The sequence below is a fragment of the Odocoileus virginianus genome, chromosome 10 (assembly GCF_023699985.2).
Source record: "Odocoileus virginianus isolate 20LAN1187 ecotype Illinois chromosome 10, Ovbor_1.2, whole genome shotgun sequence".
Taxonomy (NCBI): Eukaryota; Metazoa; Chordata; class Mammalia; order Artiodactyla; family Cervidae; genus Odocoileus; species Odocoileus virginianus.
This window is the reverse complement of record NC_069683.1, coordinates 25,183,248-25,207,109: the sequence shown is the minus strand read 5'-3', so window position 1 is coordinate 25,207,109 and position 23,862 is coordinate 25,183,248. Positions and strand designations below refer to the sequence as shown.

The following is a 23,862-nucleotide window of genomic DNA, read 5'->3' as shown; positions in this document are numbered from 1 at the left end:
CTTTTCTCTTTTTTGTGGGGGAAACTTGTAGCTGGACATGCCCCCCATAGACACCCTGGAAGGCATACCTTGGCGCTGTTGTGAGCTTTTAAGCCAGGGGCTCCCGCACTTCTGAGCCGTCTGCTCCTGGCTGATGATGTAACTGTGCTTGCAAAGGAGTGCTTGGTGACACTCTGTTGACAAAGGTGTGTGAACAGGTGGCGTCAGACCTGTGGTTTACACTTGTCTTGTGAGTCTGCTCAACTGAGCCAAAGAAGACCTTCCAGTGGGCGCTGCAAGCCTGACTTTTTTTCGTTAGTATTACACCCTAATTATTTCATTAATTTTTTCATTGAAAGTGTCATTGAGATAATTGTATATTCACATGGAGTTGTAAGAAAATAATACAGTGCACTCTCCCCCACCTCTCCCAAGGGTGACATTTCACAAAACTATCATCCTCAGTGTGTTGATCCTGATATAGTCCACTGATCTCATTGAGATTTCCTGTGTACACATGTATGAGTTTATGTATAGTAATTTTTATACAATTTTATCACCTGAGTTTGCATATCCACCACCGCATTCAAGATACTAAATAGTTCTGATACTCCAAGGTTCTCTTTCATTGCCCTTTTATAACCAACATATATCACTTGTTTAAACTCCTCATAAGTATTTTCAGTGGCTGCAAAACATCCTTTTTCATAGATATGATTAACTGTTTCTCTGTTAAGATATACAATCAGATCATGTATAGTTATTTAGTACTTAACCCTGTAGTGAAAACATCTCTGCACAAAACGGTTTTCTGTATTTTAGATTATTTCATAAAGATAGGTTCTTAAAATGACATTACTGTGTCAGAGGATGTGAACAGTTTTAAGACTCATTGCATGTTAGCAGGTTCCTTTTCAAAAGTTTTATAAGCAAAAAAAGTTTCATTTCTAGCTTTCTTGACATCATCATGCTATAAATATTCATTACCTAGAAATATGCCCAGCATTGTAAGGTTACCTCAAGGTTTAGAGAGAACATGTTTAAAAGACTGCCTTAAGATAGTTATTGATTTGTTCATTCATTCAACAAGCTCTTACTGAGTGCCTCTTATGTGCCAGGCATGGTGCGAGACAGTAGAAATAATATAGTCAGTAAGAGCCCATAATCTAGGCTTCCCTGGTGACTCAGATGGTAAAGAATCTACCTGAAATGCAGGAGACCCAGGTTCAATCCCTGGGTCAGGAAGATCCCCTGGAGAAGAGAATGGCAACCCACTCCAGTATTCTTGCCTGGAGAATTCCATGGACAGAGGAGCCTGGCAGGCTACAGTACATGGGGTCACAAAGAGTTGGACATAACTGAGCAACTAAACTTTCACTTTTAAGAGCCATAATCTAGTCAAGTTAAATGAGGAATTCCTTGGAAGAGAGTCCTCCGGGGAAGTAGCTTGTAGCAGACTCATCCAAACTCAGATTCCTGCTGGAAGGAGAAGGGACTGGGGAAACTGGGCGTACACACCCTACCTGAAGGAGGCCACAGTGGCTGCTTAGCACCAACCGGTTGTAGCCGTGATGGAATGTGGGCCTGGGTTGCCAGATCTTTTGATTTTTCAAGAGAAACTAGAAATCCCCGCCTTTAAAAGCACTGTGAGCACAAAACATGTTTGTGGGCCACTTCCAGGCAGTGGTCTGCCCGTTGTCACTTTCCAGTCGTCCTTGGTTTCCTGCTGGTGAATCGAGGGGCCTGTTGGGAATGCCCATGGGAGAGGCACAAGGCCCTCCAGAAAGCGGGCTGCCCCGTGTACTTGGGAGTGGGCCAGAGCGGTGGCGGGGACGGGCCCCGAATTGTTGCTCGGACCGTATGTCCTTTCCCATACATGATCACCTTGTGTGGGTGAGTTTATTCTGTCATACGATGTCCCGTCAGCCCCAGACGGCATCAGGAGACCCCGAGGGTGTTTGACCGGACTCAGCTCTGCGTGGGGCCACACCTAAGCCCACACCTTGGGTTCATGTCCACCTTCTGCACGTGGGTCACGTAGAGCAGAGCTGCAGGTATGGGACAGGCATGCTGTGGAAGGCATCCTTGGTATCTTGTCAGATTTGCCCATCGGGTGCTTTCAGAGCACAAACTCACAATTATACCATCAAAGCCAGAGCATAAACCTGCCCTGGAACTCAGAGACTAGGGCAAGGGGGGAGAAAGGAGAGAGTTACCTTTCTTTCTCTCCTAGGAAAGGAAATTACCCTGTAGGCATGGAGACCCCGTGGTGCTCTTAACCTTGGGTCTGGGCTATTCTTCCTCTCCTTCAGTGAGGGCTGACCCGGAGCCAAGGAATGAGCTCTTGGCCAGACAGGCAGTGGGGAAAGTGATGTTTGCCTAGGGGTGTGGGTTGGATCAGAGAGCAGCTTAAAAATTTGCAGTCCTTTCTTCTAAATTTGTTTTTCTTAATCTGCTTTCTCACAGCTTCTCCAACTTTTCTTGCCACCCTTTCCAGGATGAAAAAACCACCTCAAATCAGCTCACTTCATTTTTTTTTTTTTTTTTTTTACAGCAGTGTTTACTTTGCAAGTGCCTAGTGCTAAATCCTCTTGTCTCTTCCAGGGCAATTTTTTCAGTGTTGGACCTAATGAAAGTGGACATGGCGAACTTTGCTGTCAGTAGCATTAGGCCACATCTCATGCAGCAATCAGTTGAATATGAAAGGAAGCAGTTTCAGGAGTTCTTGGAGAAGCAGCCAAGTATGTTTAATGTTTTGTGGTGCTTATTTGCTGTCTGTGTTTTTTCATTTTAGTCACTGTAGGTTGTTGCAAAATTATATCACTGTAGGTTGTTGCAAAATGATATTTTCTAAACAAAATGAAAACTTAATATGGGAATACATAAGTGCATGCTAAGTCACTTCCGTCTTATCCTACTCTCTGTGACCCTATGGACTGTAACCCGCCAGGCTTCTCTGTCCATAGGATTCTTCAGGCAAGAATATTGGAGTGGGTTGTCATGCCCTCCTCCAAGGGGTCTTCCAGACCCATGGATCAAACCAGCACCTCTTATGTCTCCTTCATTGGCAAGTGAGTTCTTTACCACTGAGCCACCTGGGAAGCCCAGTATGGAAATACAGTAGCCTCATTTGAAGACAGAAAAGCACAAGCCATTAGGCCTCGATAGCTTAGTTGACAAGCAAGAGAACTGTAAGTAGAAGAGGAGAATAGAAATTTAAAAGAACAATGAAGTCCTAAATTAAATGAGTTTTTAATGAAAACATCAGCTTGAGGTAAATTGTTTACTTGATTTTAAAATGTGGCGAACTTCTTAGGACTGTTTAGCTCTATGAGGTACATCAAGAAATTTTGCTTGACTGTGTGCAAAATCTTCTGGTTTCATAATCAGAAAAAGTTTCATTTTTATGAATGTCTCCGATGATTGCTGGGAACGGATAACTTAGGATCCAAACTATGTTGCATTTCTAGGGTCCTTTCTTTGGTCTCTGCCTTGGCAGCAGATGGTCTCAGTGAATTGCGGTCTTCAGTTCCAATTTATTACGCATTCCTTTTAGCCTGTAAATTTGCTGGTCACAGATGAAAGTGGCAGTCTCTGGATAGATTGTGTAGTCTGATCAAAGTCGTTAATTCAGTGCCCCTGCTTGAATTTGCTATGTACCAACGTTGCCATAGATGATCTCACAGTAAGCCTAGGAGGTAGACACTATTTTTTAAACCAATTTTACAGATGTGGAAATAGGCTTTGAGGGATTTTTGACCAGAACCGATGACCACAGGGACTTCCCTGGTGGCCCAGCGGGTAAGAATCCGCCTGCCAATACAGGGGACATAGGTTCAGTTCCCGGTCGGGGAAGATTCCACATGTCATGGGGCAAGTAAGCCCACTCGCCACAACTTTTGAAGTCTGTGCTCCGCAACAAGGGAAGCCCCTTCAGTGAGTAGGCCTCATGCTGCAACTGGAGAAAGCCTGCGAGCACAAAAAGACCCGGTGCAGCGAAAACTAAATAAACTGGGGGGAAAAATTGACCCGCTCAGCTCTTTTTCTCAACCAGTATTGTACTGCCCCTCAGGAGGTATCAGGGTTACAGTTTACAGGCTGAAGAGCCTTAGCCTAAGGGTCAGTGCCGGCAGCCAGGGCCCAGGCCCAGAGCTGGTGGCCTGCAGAATGCTGCCTCCAGAGGCTGAAGGGAGAGCGAAGCCCAGAACCGAGAGCTCGGCGTGATCAGTGTGTGGGCAGGACCGGAGGTGTGTCCGGCTGCAGTCGTGAAGAGTGGACTCCAGCCGTGCCCACGACTGCCCGCTTGTGGTAACCCGACTGACGGGGCTGCAGTCTGTTCGTGTCCTATCAGAGGGTTTTTTTTTTTTTCTTTTTTTTTTGCTTAGACAACATGGACAAAAGCCTCATCTTCTTGCTCTCGTGTCCCTCCGAATCCCTGATACATTGCTCAGAAGAGTAGGAAAGCATGCCAGCAGATGTAAGACAACCGAGGTCCCCTCACCAGGGTGGGGGAGTCCCCCCCCAAATGCCATGCAGTACATGCCAAACAGGTGACAGGACTTACCCCGGCAAGGCTGACAGTGAACCAGGTTGATAGGAGGCTGAGATCTAGACAAGGACAGCCTCGTTTTCACTGTGGAGGGGGTACTTTGTATTGGGAAACTCTAGCCAGCATCTCCCCCATCTTCCCTGGGCAGGAATTTTTGCATCTCACTGAGCTGGACTTCTCAGAGCTTCCAGCCACGTGTCATGCGTGAGTGGCCGGGGTGGGAGAGAAAAGAGCAAAAGTCTGTTGAACATCTGAGGTGGTAAGACCAGGGTACACGCGTTGTGTCCACTGTCATGGTTAGCCCTCCCAGCTGCCTCTGAGGTGGGGCTGGTGCGCGCATACTAAGTTGCTTGTCGTGTCTGACTCTGTGTGACCCTGTGGACTGTATTTTCCAGGTAAGAATGCTAGAGTGGGTTTCCACCCCCTCCTCCAGGGATGCCATGGCCTTCCCGACCCAGGGATTGAACCCGTGTCTCTTATGTCTCCTGCATTGGCAGGCAGGTTCTTTACCACTAATGCCACCAGTGCCAGACCTTTCATTATGTTAAGAACCTTGACAGTCAGACAGATTATGACGAACCTAAGGTCACTCAACTGGTAATCGCCTGTTCTGTGATGTAAACCAAGGTCTGTTTGATGCCAAAGTCCATGCTCTGTACTTGACCACACTTCCAGGATGATCTTCCCTACAGTAATTCTGGGAAGTGTCTCAGAGCATTCAGTAATGTTCCAGGTCTTGCTTTTTCACAGATTCCCTGGACTTTGTCACCCAGTGGCTGCAAGAAGCCACAGATGACCTTATGAATCAGAAGTATAAAAATGCCCTGCCGGCTGCGGGAGGGGCCGCTGGCTCTGGGGACGGTCCCCGGCTAGATCCCATGGCTGTCCAGAATTACGCGTACCTGAAGCTTCTGAAGTGGGACCACCTCCACCGACCTTTCCCTGAAGTAGGTGCTCCAGGCAAGCTGACTGCCTGTTTCTTTCTTGTACTGCTGAACTTCTGAAGAGTAATAGTTGCAACTCACATAGCAGAAAATTGTTCCTTTGTAAGCTGTATAATTCTTGGGTTTTTAGTACATTCACAGAGTTGTGCTTCCATTACCACTGTTTCATTTCGGAACATTGCCATTACCCGAAAGGAGACCCTGGACCCACTGGCAGTGGCTATTCTTCCTCCTTTCTCCCCTCACCCCTCGCCCACTTCCTCTCTGTCTCGATGGATTTGTCCTATTCTGAACTTTCTGTTTAAATGGAATCATACAATATTGGCCGTTCGTGTCTAGCTTCTTAGCATAAAGTTCATCCATGTTGTCGCTTGCATCAGCACTTCATTCCTTTTTTTTTTAGTAGTTTTTTTAAAATTGTGGTAAAATATATGTAAAGTTTACCCCCTCCTCTTTTTTTTTTTGACTCAACCCTTTGGCCTGTGGGATCTTAGTTCCCCGAACCAGAGATGGAACCCCCGCCCGCTGCCTTGGAAGGCGGAGTCTTAAACTACTGGGAAAGTCCCTGCCGTCTCTAAGTGTACGGTTCTGGGCATTAAGTACGTTCACATGACTGTGGAGCCATCACTGCCACCCATTTACAGAACAAGTTGAAACTCTGTACTCTTCAAACACTAATTCCTCATTCCTGTCTCCTCCCGTCTCCTCTTTCTGAATCTGACTACTCTAGGTACCTCAGATGAGTGAAATCACAGAGTGATTTGTCCTGTTGTGTCTTGCTTATTTCACTTAGTATAATATCTAAGTATTCACTTAGTATAATATCTAAGTATTCATCCACGATGTTGTTTGTGTCCACATCTCTTTCTGAGTCTGAATCATATTCCATTGTATGGCTATACCCCATTTTGCTTTATTCGTTCATCGATTGATGGACACTTAAGTTGCTTCCACTTTAGGCTATTGTGAACTGTGCTGCTGAGTATTTGTGTACAAGTTTTGTGTAGACATGTATCCCACTTCCCTTAGGTATGCACCTAGGATTAGCACTGCTGGGTCACATGGTGACTCTTAGGCGCTGCCAGGCCGTTTCCCAGAGTGTCTGCCTTGTTTTGTAATCCCACCAGGACTGTGTGCAGCTTCTCATTGTGCTGCCGAGCGTCTGTCCTGTTTTCACTCATCCTGATGAAAGCCCTAACTCAGTGATGTTGTTTTTCAATTTTGTCTAAAGAAACTGCTTCTCCTTCCATGCAGAGCCATGGTTTTTTTTCCTTCTTTGTATGTTTTTTACAATAAGTGCTTCTAACTGCCAGAATCCCTTCAGGAGATGACTAACAAGGGACTCCCCAGCAAATAGGTGGTTTGGTGTCTAGACTCCCCTTCTTTTTCGAGGGCACTCAGACTTCTTATCTCTAGCCTTCGATCCTGCTACTTCTCTAATTTTCTTTCTCGGTTCCTTATTTTTCCTTTTAAGATGTTGTGAGCCTGAGTTTTCACCTCTTGCCTCTGAGTTCCCTGTTTCATGCCAGACCAAACTCTGAAGAGGGTGTTGAACTGGGGGTGAGGGAGGCTTCTTCCTGAAGAGTCACAGACTCTCTCGTCTCTCCTGTAGATGTTTTGCTTGAAAAATTGCTGTGGGGAAAATGGTGTTTTCAATGGGGATAGGTATCCACTCTCAGAATTGATTCTTGGAAATTTTTTTTTTTTCCGTAGGTAGGAAGTGGATTTATTTAGAGAGACACACTCCCCAGAGTATGGGCCATCTCGGAAGGCCGGAGCAGCCCAGAATTATGGCGTGCTAGTTTTTATGGGCTGGGTAATCACATCGGCTAATGAATGGGAGGATTTGCATCCTAAACCCAAGTACTCCATACTGCTGGGAGGCTTCAAAGCAAGGACGCAGATGCCATGTAACAAAGTGAAGTCAAAACAGGGACTGGTAAAGCCTCTCTGTTTGACAGGAGAGGAGTGTCAGCCTTCAGAGATGGTTTTTACTTTGCAGAGAGACTTCTGGGCTAAGACTCCACATTGTTAACGTCCTGATTTGGTGCATTAGTTTCTTATAGCAAGACTGGTCCTTAAACTTTACCTGGTTAATCTGTAAAAACTCAGATCGGACTTCGTATCCCCCAGCCTCTCCACTGCCCTTTCCCTCCCCCCACACGGGGACTTGGGCCCGGCTGGAGCCAGACCTGTCTGTAACACGGGGACACCGTCAGGGAAGTTCATCACTGACTGCTTTCCATGTGGCTTTGGGTTACCTGTCATTCCTGCTTTTCCTACTGACAGTTTTTCTCTCTCTTTGTTCACTTCCCAGTTCTTGAGAGCCTCCTTTGTGCTGGATGCTGAGGGGGGATACGGAGGTGAAGAAATACATTTCTCCTCTCCTTCCCTCCGGTGCCCTGGATAGAGTGGATTTATTGAGTGCTGGCTGTGCCAGCTGCTTTATATACATGATCTTTTTTTCATATTTATTTATTTATTTTATTGGAGTATAGTTGATTTACAGTGTTGTATTAGTTTTAGGCAAAGTGAATCAGTTATACATACACATATATCCACTCTTTTTTTTTACATTCTTTTCCCATATAGGTCATTACAGAGTATTGAATGATTCTCTGTGCTATACAGTAGGTCCTTATTAGTTACCTATTTTATATATACTAGTGCGTACATGTCAATCCCAATCTCCCAACTTGTCCCTCTCCCCTTTTTTCATCCTTAAAACAGCCCCATGAAGGAGGAATCCCCGTTTTCCGTAGGTGCGGGGGCTGTGGCCACACCGCCCTCTGCTGGTCACAGCCCCGAACCTGCAGCTCAGAATAATTTCTGTTGTATTCATTGCAGACAGTTTTGATGGACCATTCTCGCTTCCAAGAGTTCCAGCTCCAGCTGGAGCAGCTGACCGTCCTGGGGGCCGTGTTGCTGATCACGTTCAGCATGGCAGCCCCAGGGATCGCCAGCCGGGCTGACTTCGCCGAGAAACTCAAGATGATTGTGAAGATTCTGCTCACAGACACGCATCTGCCGTAAGTGGCCAAGAGCTGTGGGGGAGGGCCTTCAATGGGTGGTGCGAGGCAGAGGGTGGCCGGGAGCAGGCTTGGGTGGGGGGTCTGCAGCGTGAGACAGAATCAGGGCCATTCACCAGGGACCGAGGAAACCTGGCTCTCCGGTGCCCTGCAGAATTTATTCAGGGTCACACGGCCAAGGTTAGAGTCAACTGTAGGGTAGCTGAGCAAGGCTCTAGGACAGTGGCTTTCAAATGTTTGTGACCTGGACGCCTAGTGAAGAAATTCGTCTTCCATGGTGACAGTGCACACTTGGACAGCCATGTAACTAAAAGAAAAACTTTAAAAGTGAAACGTGCCCAGCTGTGCTTAATACTTCCTGATATTTCTGTTATATTCTTGCTCCATTAAAAAAAAAAAATTGGTTGTTATCCAATGTTACGCTGTGTTCACCACCAACTAACAGTTTTGTCAGCACAGCCCTGGAAAGGTCACATAAGAACCAAGTTGCATTCTTCCAGTGTGTGTGGATGTGACTGAAGTTTTCTGCCCTTTGCACACTCCTCATAGACGTTCTGTGTTGGGTGTAAATGGATTATTTATCAACCAGCACCAGTTCCCGCTTGTGTGAGGGCAGCTTCTGTAAGTGCTCCTGCAGTGAAGTCGGATTAGGTGATTTTTGTGGTTTCCAGCTTTTAGAATGGTTCTAAATATACCTGCTAGTGGTAAAGAACCCCCCTGCCAGCGCAGGTAGATGGAAGAGATGCAGGTTTGATCCCTGGGTCAGGAAGATCCCCTGGCAAAGGGCATGACAACCCACTGCAGTATTCTTGCCTGGAGAATCCCATGGACAGAGGAGCCTGGCAGGCTATAGTCCGTAGGGTCACACAGAGTCAGACACGACTGAAGCGATTAAGCACACATGCAAATAAACCTGTATCTGGCGAGGTCCAGCTTAGAGGATTCTTCAAGTGGAATGTCCACAAGCCTCCTCCTCTTTACAAAGTGGAGAAACTGGCTGCTGAGTTTGCACACAGCCTGTGTGTTCAGTGTCACAAGGTGGGTATACCTGAGTCCTGACCTGGGCCTCAACAGTCTTGACTCAGGCCTGCAGGGTATTTGCTGAGGCGAGGCCTGGCCTGAGGCCCTCCTAAGCCCCCCACCAGTAAAACTGCCCTGTCAAAGCTCCTGAGGACTGGGGCCTGTCTGGCGCTCCCTCAGAAGGTCAGCCCCAGCGTGGCCACCCTGGCCCCAGCGTCGAGTCCCAGGGTTCGGACGTTTGCTCCAGATCCAGGACAAACGTGATTGCTTTCTTAGAAAACACCCACCAGCATGAGGGCTCCCCACAGAGATGTCAGGGGAGCCCAGGGGCCCCAGGAAGTCGAGGTGTGCATTTTAACTTTCAGGTTTCAGTTCTGTTTATTCTTTGAAAGTAGTCAATACACTGTTTCAAAAGCCACACAGACAAAGTGGTGTCCAGTGTGTTGCTGCAGAAGTGTCCAGGGCAGGCCTCGGTCAGTTCCAGCCTCATTTCACCACACAGATGCGAGCAAGAAGCTGGGTTTTAGATTGTTAGACCAGCGATAACCTGAGCCCTCCCCTCCCCTTTCTGTTAGAAGCTCCCTGAGTCAGGTGGACACGGTTTGAGAGGCTTGGGGCAGGGAAGGGTCACAGTTTCCCCCCGAACCAGTCAGTCCACAGATGGGTCACGGGGGCCGGGGGTGAGGGGTCTGTGCGCTCGGCTCACGGGCCCTCCCTTCCGTGCTTCTCCTTCCCTTCTCTGCTCAAGCTCCTTCCACCTGGAGGACGCCCTGACTGCCGTCGGGGAGAAGGTCTGCCTGGAGGTGAGCAGCTGCCTTTCCCTGTGTGGCCTCAGCCCCCTCACCACGGACAAGGAGGCCGTGCTCAAGGGTCAGATCCAGGCCGTGGCCAGCCCCGACAACCCCATCCGCAGGATCGTGGGTACGTCTGGCGGGGAGACAGGGCCGGGGATGTGCCTGCGATGGGCTGGCAGGCAGGCGCCTCTGGGGACATTGCGGAGGGTTTGACGGGTGATGAGTGCTGATGGGTGAGGAGAGGGATTAATCACCACCGTGCGGTGAGGGCGACCCCAAGTTTCGGACAAGCAACCCGGCAGCCAGCACTGTCCTGAGGGCTCTGGCTTTGGAATCCCGGGTCTTGGTTCAGAACCCTGCTCCAGCACCGTGAGGTAGTGGGAAATATCTGTGTTGGTCTCTGCCCCTGCCTGGCACAGAGCTGCTGAGACTCTGGTGGTTTCCTCCATGAGAAGAGCATTGGGAGCACCTTTTCATTCGAACATTTAGTCTTTTCCCCGGTTCCTGATCCGGAGCACCTGCAGCTTTTGCAATTTCCTGGGCTTTGGGAGCGTCTTTTGTCCTGAAGAGGTGACTCTTTGGACTCCCTGTTGGGGGCTGGTTCCCCCAACAGGCCAAGCCATGATTAGAAGTTTGGAACTTTCAGCCATACCTTCCATTTTCCAGAAAGAGAGGAGAAGGACTAGAAATGCCTGCAAGATGAAACCTTCATGAAAATCCCAGAAGTACAGGGTTTGGAGAGCTGGGTGCGTGAACACATCCATGTAGTGGGGCAGGTGGTGCGTGCACCCCTGCTCCACAAGAACAGAAGCTCTGGCCCTCAGATTCTCCCCTGCCTCACCTCATGAGTGTCTTCTGACTGTTCACTTGTATCCTTTATCAGAGCCTTTATTACATAATAAAGTGGTGAAACCTCCCTGAGTTCTGTGAGCTGCTCTAGCAGATCACAAAATCCAAGGGGAAGGATGCCATGTGAACCTCCGATGTATAGTCAGGTCATACAGAAGTGGTGGGTGACCTGGAGACCTACTCCTTGTGGTTGGTGTCTGACGTGGCATCAGTCTTGTGGGCCTGAACCCTTAACCTGTGGGAACAGAGGCTGTGTCCAGGTGGTGTCAGAACTGAGTAAGATTGTGGGACACTCAGCTGGGGTCACAGACAGTTGCTTGGTGGTGGGAACCCCTCTCCTCCAGATCTGGAGTCAGAAGGGTTTTGAGGGGCTCCCGTGGTGGCTTAGATGGTAAAGAAGTCTGCCGTGCAGGAGACCCAGGCTCAACCCCTGGGTCAGGAAGATCCCCTGGGGAAGGGAATGGCAACCCACTCCAGTATTCTTGCCTGGAGAATTCTATGGACAGAGGAACCTGGCGGGCTGCAGTCTGTGCGGTCAGACACGACTGAAGCGACTTAGCATGTGTGCCTGGTGGCCCAGTGGTTAAGACTGCACACTTCCATTGCTTCCACTGCTGGGGGCACAGGTTTGATCCCGGGTTGGGGAACTAAGATTCCACATGCCTCAAGGTGCGGCCAAAAGAAAAAGAAACACAAAACAAAACCAGAAGTGTTTTGGACTTTGTAGTGGGGCAAGGATGAGGAGAAGCATACTTGTACAAGACTAGGATGGGTTTTCTATGCAAGTACTTACTGTGTAGCTTGAGCAAGTGATGTGATACTTGAGATTCTTCATCTCTAAAAAGTGAGTAATGCCAGCACGTGTAGGGTTGCTGAGAGGACTGCAGGTGATAATATTAAATATAAGTAAGGTCCTTACTGCCGAACCCGGCAGCACATAGTGAGGACTCAGCAACAAGTCGCAGTTATTAAAAATATTACTCTGCTCTATGAGCTGTTCTTTTCCATCATCACTGGTTGATTCGGTTCACTGGTTGATCAAGGAACACATCTAATATTTAATTTTTAGGATTATTGTTATTTGATTGTGATGTCCTTCCTCAACTTCTTTATGAAATCAGATAGCTGTTCCTCTTATAAATAATGAAAAGTTAGCATGCCTCAGGCAAAATCAGAATGATCCATGGTTATCAGATTCTGAGTAGAGGCTGAACTAGTGATATGGGTGTGCTTCCAATACTATCACTTATTGTTCTTTATTGCTACGTAATATTTTATGATGGAGAAGGAAATGGCAAACCACTCCAGTAGTCTTGCCTGGAAAATTCAATGGACAGAGGATCCTGGTGGGCTACAGTGCATGGGGTCGTGAAGAGTTGGCCGCTACTGAGTGACTGAGCACATATCACAGTATTTCATGGAAAGAAAGAGTCACTCAATCGTGTCCAACTCTTTGCAATCCCATGGACTGTAGCCCGCCAGGTTCCTCCATCCATAGAATTCTCCAGGCAAGAATACTGGAGTGGGTTGCCATTCCCTTCTCCAGGGGATCTTCCTGACTCAGGGGTTGAACCCAGGTCTCCCGAGTTGACAGGCAGATTCTTTACCATCTGAGCTACCAGCCCAATACTAGAATGCTGTCCGAAGTGGGATTTATAAAAAGAGACTGACATGAATCAGTGATTTTTTTACATATTGGATTTTTTTCACCCCAGGCCTGCCTTAGTTACATCTTTGGATTCCTCAGGAGGAGCCTCCTGATGTTGCAGGGCCCTCGGACCCTCAAGATCATTGTCGTCAAGTGGGGTGTGGATGCGGGAAAGGGCTGCAAGGAGACCGCTGGCTTCCAGGCTGCCCCCGTGTTCCTGCCAGCTTGGTTTTTAGTCACAGCCAGTGGCGGTGTGTGACTGGGATCCAAAGAGTGCAAGTCAGTCACACCTGAGAAGCTTCCCTAGTTGAGGTGGGCGTGAAGTTTGAAAACGCTTATTCGATACAAATGCCCCTGTTGCTTTTATAATAAAATCTGCCTGGTGCGGCTTGCACACAGTTTTTTGGCAGCTGAGGCTACACAGGACTGTATATGGCAGCACTGTCACGGGGGTGAGGGTGGGGGGCTAAGAAAGCTTCAAACTAAGTGATTCCTCGGAGTAGGACACAGTGCCCGCAGCGCTATGAGCTTCACTGTGGGCCATGGACGAGGAGGCTCAGGCTTCTCCTGGGCTTTGTGGGAAAACTAGATCACAGGTCAGCAGTGCTGGAGTCTTCTTTCTTCCTGCTCTTTTTGGAACTTGTATTTCTTGCCTAGTTTTTCCTCCCCCTTTTAGTGTGATCTTCAGCAGTGGCTAATGATGGTCTCGTTGCGCCTTGCTCTTCTGAGAGCAGAGCCTGTCGGCGCCCTCGGCTCCTCTTAGTCATCCGTAGGTGTATCCTTGCTTTCCAAGTGTATCACTTGGGGCATTGCCTGGGGGCCAGGTCTCGTGGCAGGCGCTGGGTGCTCGGGAGAGAGCGACAGGCAGAGGGGCACGGCCCCATCCCGTGGAGGAAGCATCCCCAAGGGATGAATGTTCAGAAGTGGGGGGTGCCCCGAGGTGACCAGGGAAGACTTTCTCAAAAAGGGGACGTTTAGGCTAAAAACTGAAGCATAAACAGAAGTTTGTAAAGTCGCCCTGACCAGAGACAAACGTCTGCTTTCTCTTCAATCACAGATTCCCGAATCCTGACCTTCTTAGACACCTACCTTGCCTCAAGTCATCAGAAGCCATCGCCCATAGCCCCTGGGGGATTGGGTCCGATTCAAAAAGAGCTAGAGGCAGTTGCCGTTAAGTTTGTGCGCCTGGTCAACTATAACAAGATGGTGTTCAGTCCCTACTACGACGCAATCCTCAGTAAGATCCTCGCCAGATCCTAACACGTATGGTCCCTGTAGCGGCAGTATTACTAGCTCGACCTGTTCTCAGCTGTAATGTGGCTTTTTGGAAAATGGCTATTTAGTACCTTTCTGTTTAATAGCACTGATTCCAAAAGGAAGAATATTGTGTATCAATGTTGAGAAGACCTGTTGGAAAATGCACTGAATTCTCTTTTGGGGGTTTGTATTTATGAGTGCAAGTTTACACATCAGAGAAGCTGTTTGTTGTCCTGAGTTTCACAGGTGGCACTCAGCTTCTAGGAGGACTGTCCTGTGTCTCCACCCCAGTGTATCATGGTGGTAGCTGCCTGTCTCTGCCTGGAGCCTGGGACCACTCTCCTGCCATCTGGGTTGTTTTCCTTTCAGACCCCCGAGAGTATCTGACAGCCACCCCAGAGTGAAAGCAGCCAAGCCATGATGCGTTCAGACCCGCCCCTCCTCCCTTCAGGTATTTTATGTTAGAAGAACTTTATAAATCTTACTGCCTCCTGTCTGCCCCCCGCCACCCCCAATTATTTACTGCTTTCTCCCCTCCTGGCCTGGCCAGAGCCCTAGAATCCTTTCATTCTAGAGGAGTTATTAATATTTGATTTCAAAAAGCTTCTTCTTTTATACAAAATTAATTCTGAAACCTGAATGATAGTGTTTATGGGATGTAGAGAAAGGAAAATTCTTTGATTTTTATGTCTTGAAAGTTGAGGGATTTTTTTTTTTAATGTTAGTGTAATGTAAAAGAAGACAGATACCGCAAGTTTTTACTGAAAAGTTCACTCTGATACAACCTTGATGTATTGACTGAATTCGAATTCCAGAATTGAATTTAAGTGTTTTCAGATAAAATAGCATAAGCTCACTTACTTCTCAGGTAATGAAGTTATAGGAAATCTCTGGTTTTTGAGCAGTATTTATCTAGGAACTTGAGTGACCAGAGTTTCTGACATATCCTGTGGCTGAAAGGGTAGGTTGGGGTCTCACAGATGACCTGTTCTGTTAAAAAATAAATGTGTATCTTAGATAGGGACGTTATGTTAGAAACGGAACTGTGAAGTCATTGGGGTGATCTCCAGCTGCCAGAACCACAAGGGGTGGCGTCATGCGAGGAACCCCTTCATTCAAGCCCATAAGGGCAAAGGTGGAGCTGGGGACAGGGTTGGGGAAACATCCACTCTCTGGACCATCTAGTGATACCAGGTTCCAGAGGAGCTACTGGTTATACTGGGAGGGATGTGATTTCTCCATATATTTGCTTCAGACTGCACTCTAATATTTTTACTTGTAGTCAGAAATGTATGCTGGGTTCCATGGTCAGAGGTCATGTTAATAAAGCTTAGGCCCAAGGCATCCCTGGTTTCCTGGGAAGGGGTTAAAAGCTCAGTAAGTAGAACTTTTAAAGAACAAAACCACATCTTCTGTAGCACCTCCAGTGAGGTCACCTCTGGAATTGTTCCTGGAGGTCAGGCTGCCGTGGCAGCTGCGCTCACTGGTCGCAGAGAATGAGGTTCAGCGGGTGGGGGGGCTCTCTGGCTTGCCTCCGCCTCAGTGTTCAGGGGTTCTCCACCCCATCCAAGGATGTGGGAGGGGAGTGTAACCCCCACAGATGCAGGGCGGGTCACCACCTCCTGTAGTCATTTTCCCTAAATCTCCAGGGTTCTTCATTCTGCTTTCTTTTGTAAGAATTAACTCTTAGTAGATTTTTTTCCCCCTCATGGGTTCCTACATGGATAGAGTGACGTTTGGACAGTTTCAAATCTTGATGCCCATGTAACAGGGAGCTTCACAGACTCCTGTGGCCCCCACTACCTCAGTGTCCCCTGGTGGAATTCTACAAGAGCCAGAATGAAGACGGTGAAGTTCAGAATCTCGATATTCATATTGAATCGTTTTGCTGTTGCTCTTTGAAGATAAGTGAGCTAGTTTTTCTTCCTGGAATCTCATAGGATTATCAAAGGGCCAGGAAAATTCATTTAGTTATTCAGTCACTCAGGAAATGTTCACTGAGCATCTACTTAGAACTCCCCACCACAGGGTATTTTGTCTTGGAGACAAAATACCTTTGGCATATAAATTATCCTTCAGAATTTAACTGGTTTTATATATATACTACATGCTGATTGGATTTGACATGGTTTCCTGCCTAAAAGGAAAACATATTTTTTTATTTGGCAATAGTACTTCATTACAAGTGGGTAGAACTGAGCGCCTTGAGAGCTGGGTTGATAGCAGGTCAGTTTGACTTCTCTGATAGTTTCCTAAATGAATGAGTCGGTGAGTGAATAAATGTCTAGAAGTCAGCTGTCAATTGATTAGGTGAATAGTGGGTGGAGTCTCACTGTATGTATTTTTCTTTTTTTAATCTCATTAATTCTGAAGCAAGCTGTAAAATGTGATTGTTCATGTAACCCTATAAATATACTTCAGGTAAGAGTTACACTGATATATCTTACTGATTAATGCAGTGGACAGGTATATAGGAACTTTTTCTCTGTGAAGAAAAGTTATTAAAAAGTTTGACCCAATAGGCATATAATGTGCACATTACTGGCTGACAATTCTGAATAGCTTATTTAGCAGTTCTGTGTTTGTGGCTTATTTTAATTTCTCCAAAGTCTTAAGATTCCTGGGGATAGAGCAGCCTGCTTTCCTGGTGAATTTCAAGGGAGTGAATAGGTGTTTGCTCTTTGATTTCCAGTGATCTTTTGACATGCCCTGACTTGTGTGTAAAACATTTGTATTTCTTTTGAGGCAGAATAGTAGAGTGGGAAGACTGAGAGCTGTCAAGAAGCCAGAGTTCTAATCCCATTTCTGTCGTGATTAGCTGGAGCAAATCAGGACCCATTTTCAATACCTATAAATTGAAAGGACTAGAAAAGGGCCTTTCAATTCTGACATTCTGGGATAAATTTGACTGGAATAACTGAAGTAGACTGCGGTCGGATTGTGCAGAAAGATCCTGCCTTAGAGGAAGATCTGGGTTGAGTCTTTTCCTCTGTTGCCTTCTTGCAAGATTATATGATACTGGGCCATTCTTCCTGAGGCTCTGTGAAACAAGAATACTAACTCACACTTCCTGTGAGGATTAAATTTGATAATGGTTTTTGGAATGCTTTGTACATGCAAAAGAACTATAAATGGCTTTATTAGCAACAAAGGAGAGTATTGTAACCTTTTGCCTGTAGGTGATGACAGATTCGACCGCGGGTGCCCTTTCCTTCAGTCAAGCACGTTTTACAGGCCTATAGAGGTTTTCCTCCTATCCTGTCCCAAGACTGTTATTTTCTTTTTTCATCTCTTCTGTACAGAGCTGCAATCTTACTTCTCTTATATGCTGCCACTCACCTGCACTCCAGTGATTTCTCATTTCCACCTCTATATTATTTGAAGTAAATGAATGAATGACTGACTGGTAGTGGATGATAGGCTATGAAACTCATATTAAAAGGCACTATCTCATTGAAAACATAACCTAAATAAAGAATTACAATGATGTTTGCAATTGTGTATTTATATTGGGTTTTATATACCTATTTTAATAGTTTACCTTTTTTTTTTTAATGGTTTGCCTTTTTATTCAGTTTTCAAAGCACCTTCATGCAACGGGGAAAGGAAAAACTTTTAAGCCTGAAATCCTCTATTAACCTATCGAATGTTCACTTATACTTTCAGAAAAAGCTAGAGTCCTAGAAATGTGTCAGAAACCTGAGCAGGCAAAATTTTACCTAAAACTGCCTTTAGTGTGGATTTCTGTCTTAACCTATGTTGCCTTCTGAACTATAAATTAAGACTAATTTATAGTTCAGAAGGCCCGATTTGATGGAATATCACTTAATTTAGAAATCAGTTGTGTCTGGCGTTGGTATCAATAGTCAGACTTCACCACTTTTGTATTTGTTTTATCTGAATGAAGCCTAGCTTCCCTGGTGGCTCAGAGGTAAAGAATCTGCCTGCAATGCAGGAGATGTGGGTTTGATCCCTGGGTAGGGAAGATCCTCTGGAGAATGAAATGGCAACCCACTCCAGTATTCTTGCCTGGGAAAATCCCATGGCCAGAGGAGCCTGGCACGGGCTACATGGGGTCACAGAGAGTCAGACATGACTTAGTGACTGAACAACAACCTATCTGAACTAAACACTGAGAATCTTTTAAGTGCAACTTTTGACTTAAAAGCAACCTTAAAATCAAAGTAACACTTTTTTTGCTTTCTCATTCTCATTGCCTCTGCTTTTTAAAGTACTGTCTGCTGTGGGCTCAAAGCAGAAATTTGGTCACGTCTTGGACAGGGAAGAAAATTTAGTAAATGGAATTGGTTTTTTGAACTTTTATTCCCAGAGCCTGATAAGCTGACTTCTGTTAAATATTTAAGATTTTACCTAAATCAGTAATATGTTACCTGAGTTTTGTTAACTTGGCATGAATTAACCATTCAAGAATTCTGAAATTTGTATTAAATAAAATATAACTGCACTTGCTGAACATCACAGTCAAGTAAGAACTACCAACTTCAATGAAGTTTGCTTTGGAAATTGAAATGTAAAAACCAGAATTTATGAACATGGTGATTTTAATTTTACTATCATGTAAATCAACTCTTAGTTTACGTATTAAGTTTATGCCAGTAGAGGGTTATAAAATTACCAAATAAATTCATAATTCTCCCCCAAGGTCAACATGCTGACAAAAGTGGTTCATATTTTCATTCTTTTCCAGTAGTACAATTTGATCACTTTTATATTTACTAGGTAGCTATATAACCTTTTACTTTATGTGGCTACACAGATAAAACCTCTTGTTTGAAATTTAGTGCTAAAAGCCAGAGTTTGACTGATTTTTGTTTAGGAAGGATTTATGGTCCTTAAATTTTATCCAGTTCTAGAATTGTGGGGAGATGCTATCATTGTTTATAGAGAGGAAAGATATGAATCTCTTTTGGTAATTTCTCTGCATCCAGCAATATGGATATGAGTCCTTGGACATGTAGGACTGGATATATATACCACAGGAGTCTGCACATAGAATTCCAAAAGTGAGTTCAGATTTCTAACATCATGCTACTTGATGTTAGATGAATGAATTATCAAACATTCACACAGAATCATACTAAAAACCAAAAGTTCATATACATAGACAGAGAGAACATTAAGTTCTACATATATATATAGAATATTAAGAAAATGTTTTCTTCTTAACAAGAAATAATCTGAAGTTTAAATGTCATATAATTTCTAGGGGGAAAAGTCTTAGAAATAAATGCAGTAGGAACAATTATAATACATATAAATGGCCTAACAGTCCTTAGTAGCACTTTCACCAAGGTAGGTAGGATTGTGTATGTGTGTTTTCTTGTCACAATGCTTAAAAAAAAAAAGGATCATTTTCCTTGCATAATCATATATGGCTTTGTTTGCTCATATGGAAACACTCTTACAGACCATTACAGGTATTTGAAATCAGTTTGTCTTCTTTAATACACTACCCAACAATAGCACTCCAAGAAAGATTCCATATCTCTATATTTTAAAGTCTGCTATATGGTACTACTAGTGCCTTTCAGATTGTATTGTTGATAACCATGATATTAAAAAGAAAACCCACACAGCTTAGAAATGATACTTAAGATAACAAAATCTGAGGTAGAGCTGACTTTGTTTTAAGAAAATTTTACTCAGCTTTACTGGTAAAATACTGGAGACACTTGGGATCAACTTAGGTAAGTATAACCTTGCTACATACAAGTTTATATAAGAAATTAATATAACTTTTTTTTTCATTTGTAGAAATATTTGAGGCTGAAATTTAATCATACTTGAATTCAAATTCTAAATTGTGTACCCAATACGTAAGATTGTCTTTTTATAGCCTTAATACTTTTCCTTTTTTTTTTTGTCCTGATTTTTAGCCTTTACTCTGAATCACAATCCTCAGGGCTCAACATGTTTTTGGTCTAGTTTTCTAAAAATGAGTCTAGAGGAGGTAATGCTCCTAACAAAGAGCAAAACAATTTTTCTGACTTACTTTTTAAGGATAAATTTTTGCTCACTGTAATCAGTTTTTGGTTACTTGGCCACAGTTTTATTTATTTTTTTGATAGGTAAGAAGTGGATTTATTCAGAGTGAAACACACTCCAGAAGCTGAGTGTGGGCCACCGCAGAGGCCAGTGCAGCCAGCCAGTGTTTCTTTTCCCTTGATGCTGTCTCTGTTTAGCGCTTAAAAAAAGCGGTCTTGAACATTGAAATACATGTGAGAGCAAGACAGTGAGTGATTAAAGGAATACCCATACTTATGTCACTTTTGAGAGAGATGAAACATAAAATATCTCAGTCTCCCTCAGATCTAATTTGGGGAAAATGCATTCATATTTGAGGATTTCTAAAATGTTTAGTTTACCTCTTAAAAATGGATCCCTCATGTTTTCAAATAGTAGCAAAAAAGACCAGGAAAGGACAGTAGTTGTATAAATGGTAAATACAAGATGACTTTTCTTTGTATTGTTGACATTTATTTTTAAACTGTATTGGCTGAATAACATAAGCTGCTATTTCAAATGTGAATGAAAGCAGCAGCAGGAGACGTGACTTTTTTTGAGATCCTTTTATTTTTTAAAGGATTGTTTTAAAATGTTAAACTACAAAACGGATTCCATACATTCTGCCATAAATAAAACGAACAATAAGGCAGGACTCTACATAAGCAAACCAAAAACAGCTGTTTTCAGAAAATGTGATAAAATGCTTTACAATCATAAGCCATCCAGTTTTTAAAATAAAACTGTTGAAAACCCACAAGTCTTCAAGTGGTACGTACAAGACACCCTTGAAGCGGGAACAAAATGTGGTTCTGCCACTTGGTACTGTTCTCACACTTTTGAAAACCTAATTCTGCTCAGAGCATAGGTCTGTTCCATATCCTAAAATTCACGTAGGTTGGTTGGTTGTTCTCCAGAACCATATGATAGAGGCACCAATGACAATACAACTTTGTTTCCAAGAACCTTGTAACAAAGCATTGTCTCTTTTAAACATATGATTAGAGGCAAAAGGCTAAGAGTTTTCTTGTGAGGCAGGCGCTACACCCGCTTCACCGAATCCGCTTCTGCTGCCGCGCTCTGTAAATGTCATGAACAGGGGGGACCACAGCTCCCTTTTCCTCATCTTCATCTGAATCCTCGTTGGGCCTTTTGACGGCCTTCGTGAGCACTGCATTACTTTCCACTGGGCCATTGCCTTCTACTGCTAGCTCTGGGGCTCCTCCAGTAATGATCCTCACAGCTTCTTCAACTGCTATTGAAGCAAAACAAAAGGACTGTTGGAGGGTGTTTAGAAGTATGCTATTGTGTCACTCACTTTGTTATACAGCAGAAACTAACACAACACTGTAAAGTAACTATAGCCCAATTTAAAAAAAGTATGCTGTGAAGGAATATGTATGTACCACTTTGGATACTTTATCATTTTGTAGCTTCCTATTAGCAAATTCTGAGACAGTACTACTGATGCTAAATAAAGACAAAAAACTGTGGTTAAAATTAATAAAGTTTTCATAAGCAAAATCTGATAGTGCATGTTCACATGAATAGAAAAGAAGCTTCTGACGGTATTTTTCTTAGTAGCATTAGAGCATAAACCGGCCCCTGCGCCACAGAGGGTGTGGGCCCCTGCCAGGCGTCACTGCGCTGCTGCAAGGTGGCCTGCTGGTTTTGGAAACTTCAGTGGTGATCTCTCCTGTCTTGGAGACAACAATGTGAACTCCACTCTACAAATGGAGCCTCATCACTTACTATTTGGTATCTTGCATCTTCGGAAAATTTCCATCAGTTCATCCACTTGTACAAAAGGACCCTATTTTGACACAAAGAAAACTTAATCCCCAATAATCGGACAAGTTAAAATAGCCCCACTTTGTATTTCCCACGATAAAAGAGAAAAAGTACATAATTACTACTTTTACCCATAGAGCAAATATCTGTCATGAAAATGGTGAACAAACCTGGAAACAAATAGGAGGAGGGAGAAGTTTCATTAAAACAACTGCTGCAGGTGGTACTGGGAACACTCCACCAGGGACAGGGTGTAAGCCTGGAGCTGTAAGAGAAAGGAATATAGGAATGGGATGGAAGAATTTCTATACATGTAATAACTAACATAAGTAATTTGTACATAGATTACTATGTACTAAGAGTCTATGTTGCTTTGTCCTGGACATCTTAAAAGTGTTTTTAGTGTTCTATATGTTTGACCAAACTCAAGTGGGTGAGACAGTGAAAGCAATCTCAACCCCTCGGCCACTGGGAGGCAGAAAAGTAAACAACTGACTTTGCATAAGATGACCCAGAACCTGAGTTAGTCAGTTTTTGTCAAAGACCATGTCTAAGCCTCACAAGTCATTTTTTCAGCAAGCCCACTTAAAGTCAGTTATACAGTAACATATTTCATTGTAAGGGCCTTGTTCAAATAGAATTCAGAGACTACTACCTATTAGTAAGTATAAACAATACCAAATATCACCAAAGTAAGTTTCCAGCTGTGCAGGTAACCTGTATATAGCAGCATTTCAGAAAACTCTCTTAAGTATCACTGCCAAATGGGTTACTGCAATCTGGATCAGTGAGGTTTTTTTGTTTAAGACATTTTAAACTCATCTTGATTCAAAGATTACAGCCAAATCACGTGTCATTAGTGACCCTGAGTCTAATTATTAACTTACAATGGAAAGGTCACATTAGTTTGCCCCTCCCAACCCCCACATGCTTCTGGATTTAAACCAACAACCAAACGGAGGTCTCAGTACTGGATCTAAAGTCATGGCTTACGTGCTAAATGTCGTGGCTGAAATGGAATCATCTGCTGAGTGTCTGGTTTAGGGTATTCTGGTTTTCTATCCACTTCATCTTTCAGAACAGGCACTATAGAAGGAGCTACAACTGGGTCTGGAATTATAGCTGCTAGCTTAGCACGGGAGACATCCTGAAAATGCAGAACAGAAGAATCCTAAACCTGAAAAAGGGACTTAGAGAGTAGAACTGTGCAACTCTATAGTCCTGAGGATACACTGAATAACTGGGCTAAAACCATAGCGAGAATGGAGAAAGAAAAGCGAGAACTTCCATGACAGTGAAGATTGCCAAGTGTTAAGAGTCATTAGACTCAGTGTCACCAGATGGGACATTTGCAGGACCCTCTTGTAGGTAATACATACTGGGTAGATGTTATACCTGGTAGATAATAGATACCAGGTAGATGTGGGGTAATTTGGAAGAAAATCTGCAGTTTTCGATATTTTCTGATATCTCCTTTCCACTAAAACTGAACATCATCAGGTTCTCTTAAGTGAAGAAGCTGATTAAGTAAGGTGCTCTTTCATGAAAGCTAACAAAGCTTATCACTTACGTTAGTTCATAAGATTTTGCTAATGAAATGAAAAATTATTCCCAACATACTGTTACAGGGGAGAAGGAATGTTTATTGAGTAACCACTGTTTGTCAATTTTTGCTGTTCATTCATTCTTTGAGGAGGTAGATAGGATCACCTCCATTTTATAGAAGGGACTAATGCTCAAAGAGGCTCTGCTATCTCCAAGGTTATCTGGCTAAGAAGCAGACAGAGTTGAGAGCACAGGCCTCTCTGATCTCACACCCATTCTGTCTTCTTTTCAGTGTCCCAGCAATGCCTGCCATTGCCGACAGCAACTCTCTAAGAGAGCCTCTTTTGCCACCATCAAGGGATATAAGAGAATTTCATGTTCTCAAAACTTGCTCATATGCAGTTGGTGGCAAATCTAAATGAGGACACCAACT

At 44.3% G+C, this 23,862-nt stretch overlaps 2 protein-coding genes across 10 annotated transcripts in view; one reads left to right on the top strand and one right to left on the bottom strand.

The window, feature by feature from the left end:
- TCP11L1 (t-complex 11 like 1) overlaps positions 1 to 17,565 on the top strand; it is a 36,796-nt gene extending 19,231 nt beyond the window's left edge. For 6 of the 9 annotated variants that reach the window (XM_020899030.2, XM_070473203.1, XM_020899034.2 and 3 more), the window contains 6 exons: positions 2,584 to 2,720; positions 5,279 to 5,475; positions 8,320 to 8,501; positions 10,270 to 10,442; positions 13,870 to 14,049; positions 14,439 to 17,565. In XM_020899030.2, the coding sequence (XP_020754689.1) occupies positions 2,584 to 2,720; positions 5,279 to 5,475; positions 8,320 to 8,501; positions 10,270 to 10,442; positions 13,870 to 14,049; positions 14,439 to 14,473 (904 nt within the window). In that variant the 3' untranslated portion in view covers positions 14,474 to 17,565. Of the gene's footprint in view, positions 1 to 2,583; positions 2,721 to 5,278; positions 5,476 to 8,319; positions 8,502 to 10,269; positions 10,443 to 10,981; positions 11,062 to 13,869 lie in introns of all 9 variants that reach the window. The other 3 variants (XR_011489921.1, XM_070473202.1, XM_070473201.1) reach the window with 3 other exon arrangements.
- Positions 17,566 to 20,545: 2,980 nt separating this feature from the next.
- The window catches only part of CSTF3 (cleavage stimulation factor subunit 3), a 64,021-nt gene continuing 60,704 nt past the window's right edge, over positions 20,546 to 23,862 (bottom strand). The window contains exons 18-21 of the mRNA XM_020899028.2: positions 22,878 to 23,031; positions 22,055 to 22,149; positions 21,846 to 21,906; positions 20,546 to 21,348 (exon numbers count right to left, since the gene is read on the bottom strand). Coding sequence (XP_020754687.1) covers positions 21,146 to 21,348; positions 21,846 to 21,906; positions 22,055 to 22,149; positions 22,878 to 23,031 — 513 coding nt within the window. The 3' untranslated portion in view covers positions 20,546 to 21,145. The remainder of the gene's footprint in view (positions 21,349 to 21,845; positions 21,907 to 22,054; positions 22,150 to 22,877; positions 23,032 to 23,862) is intronic.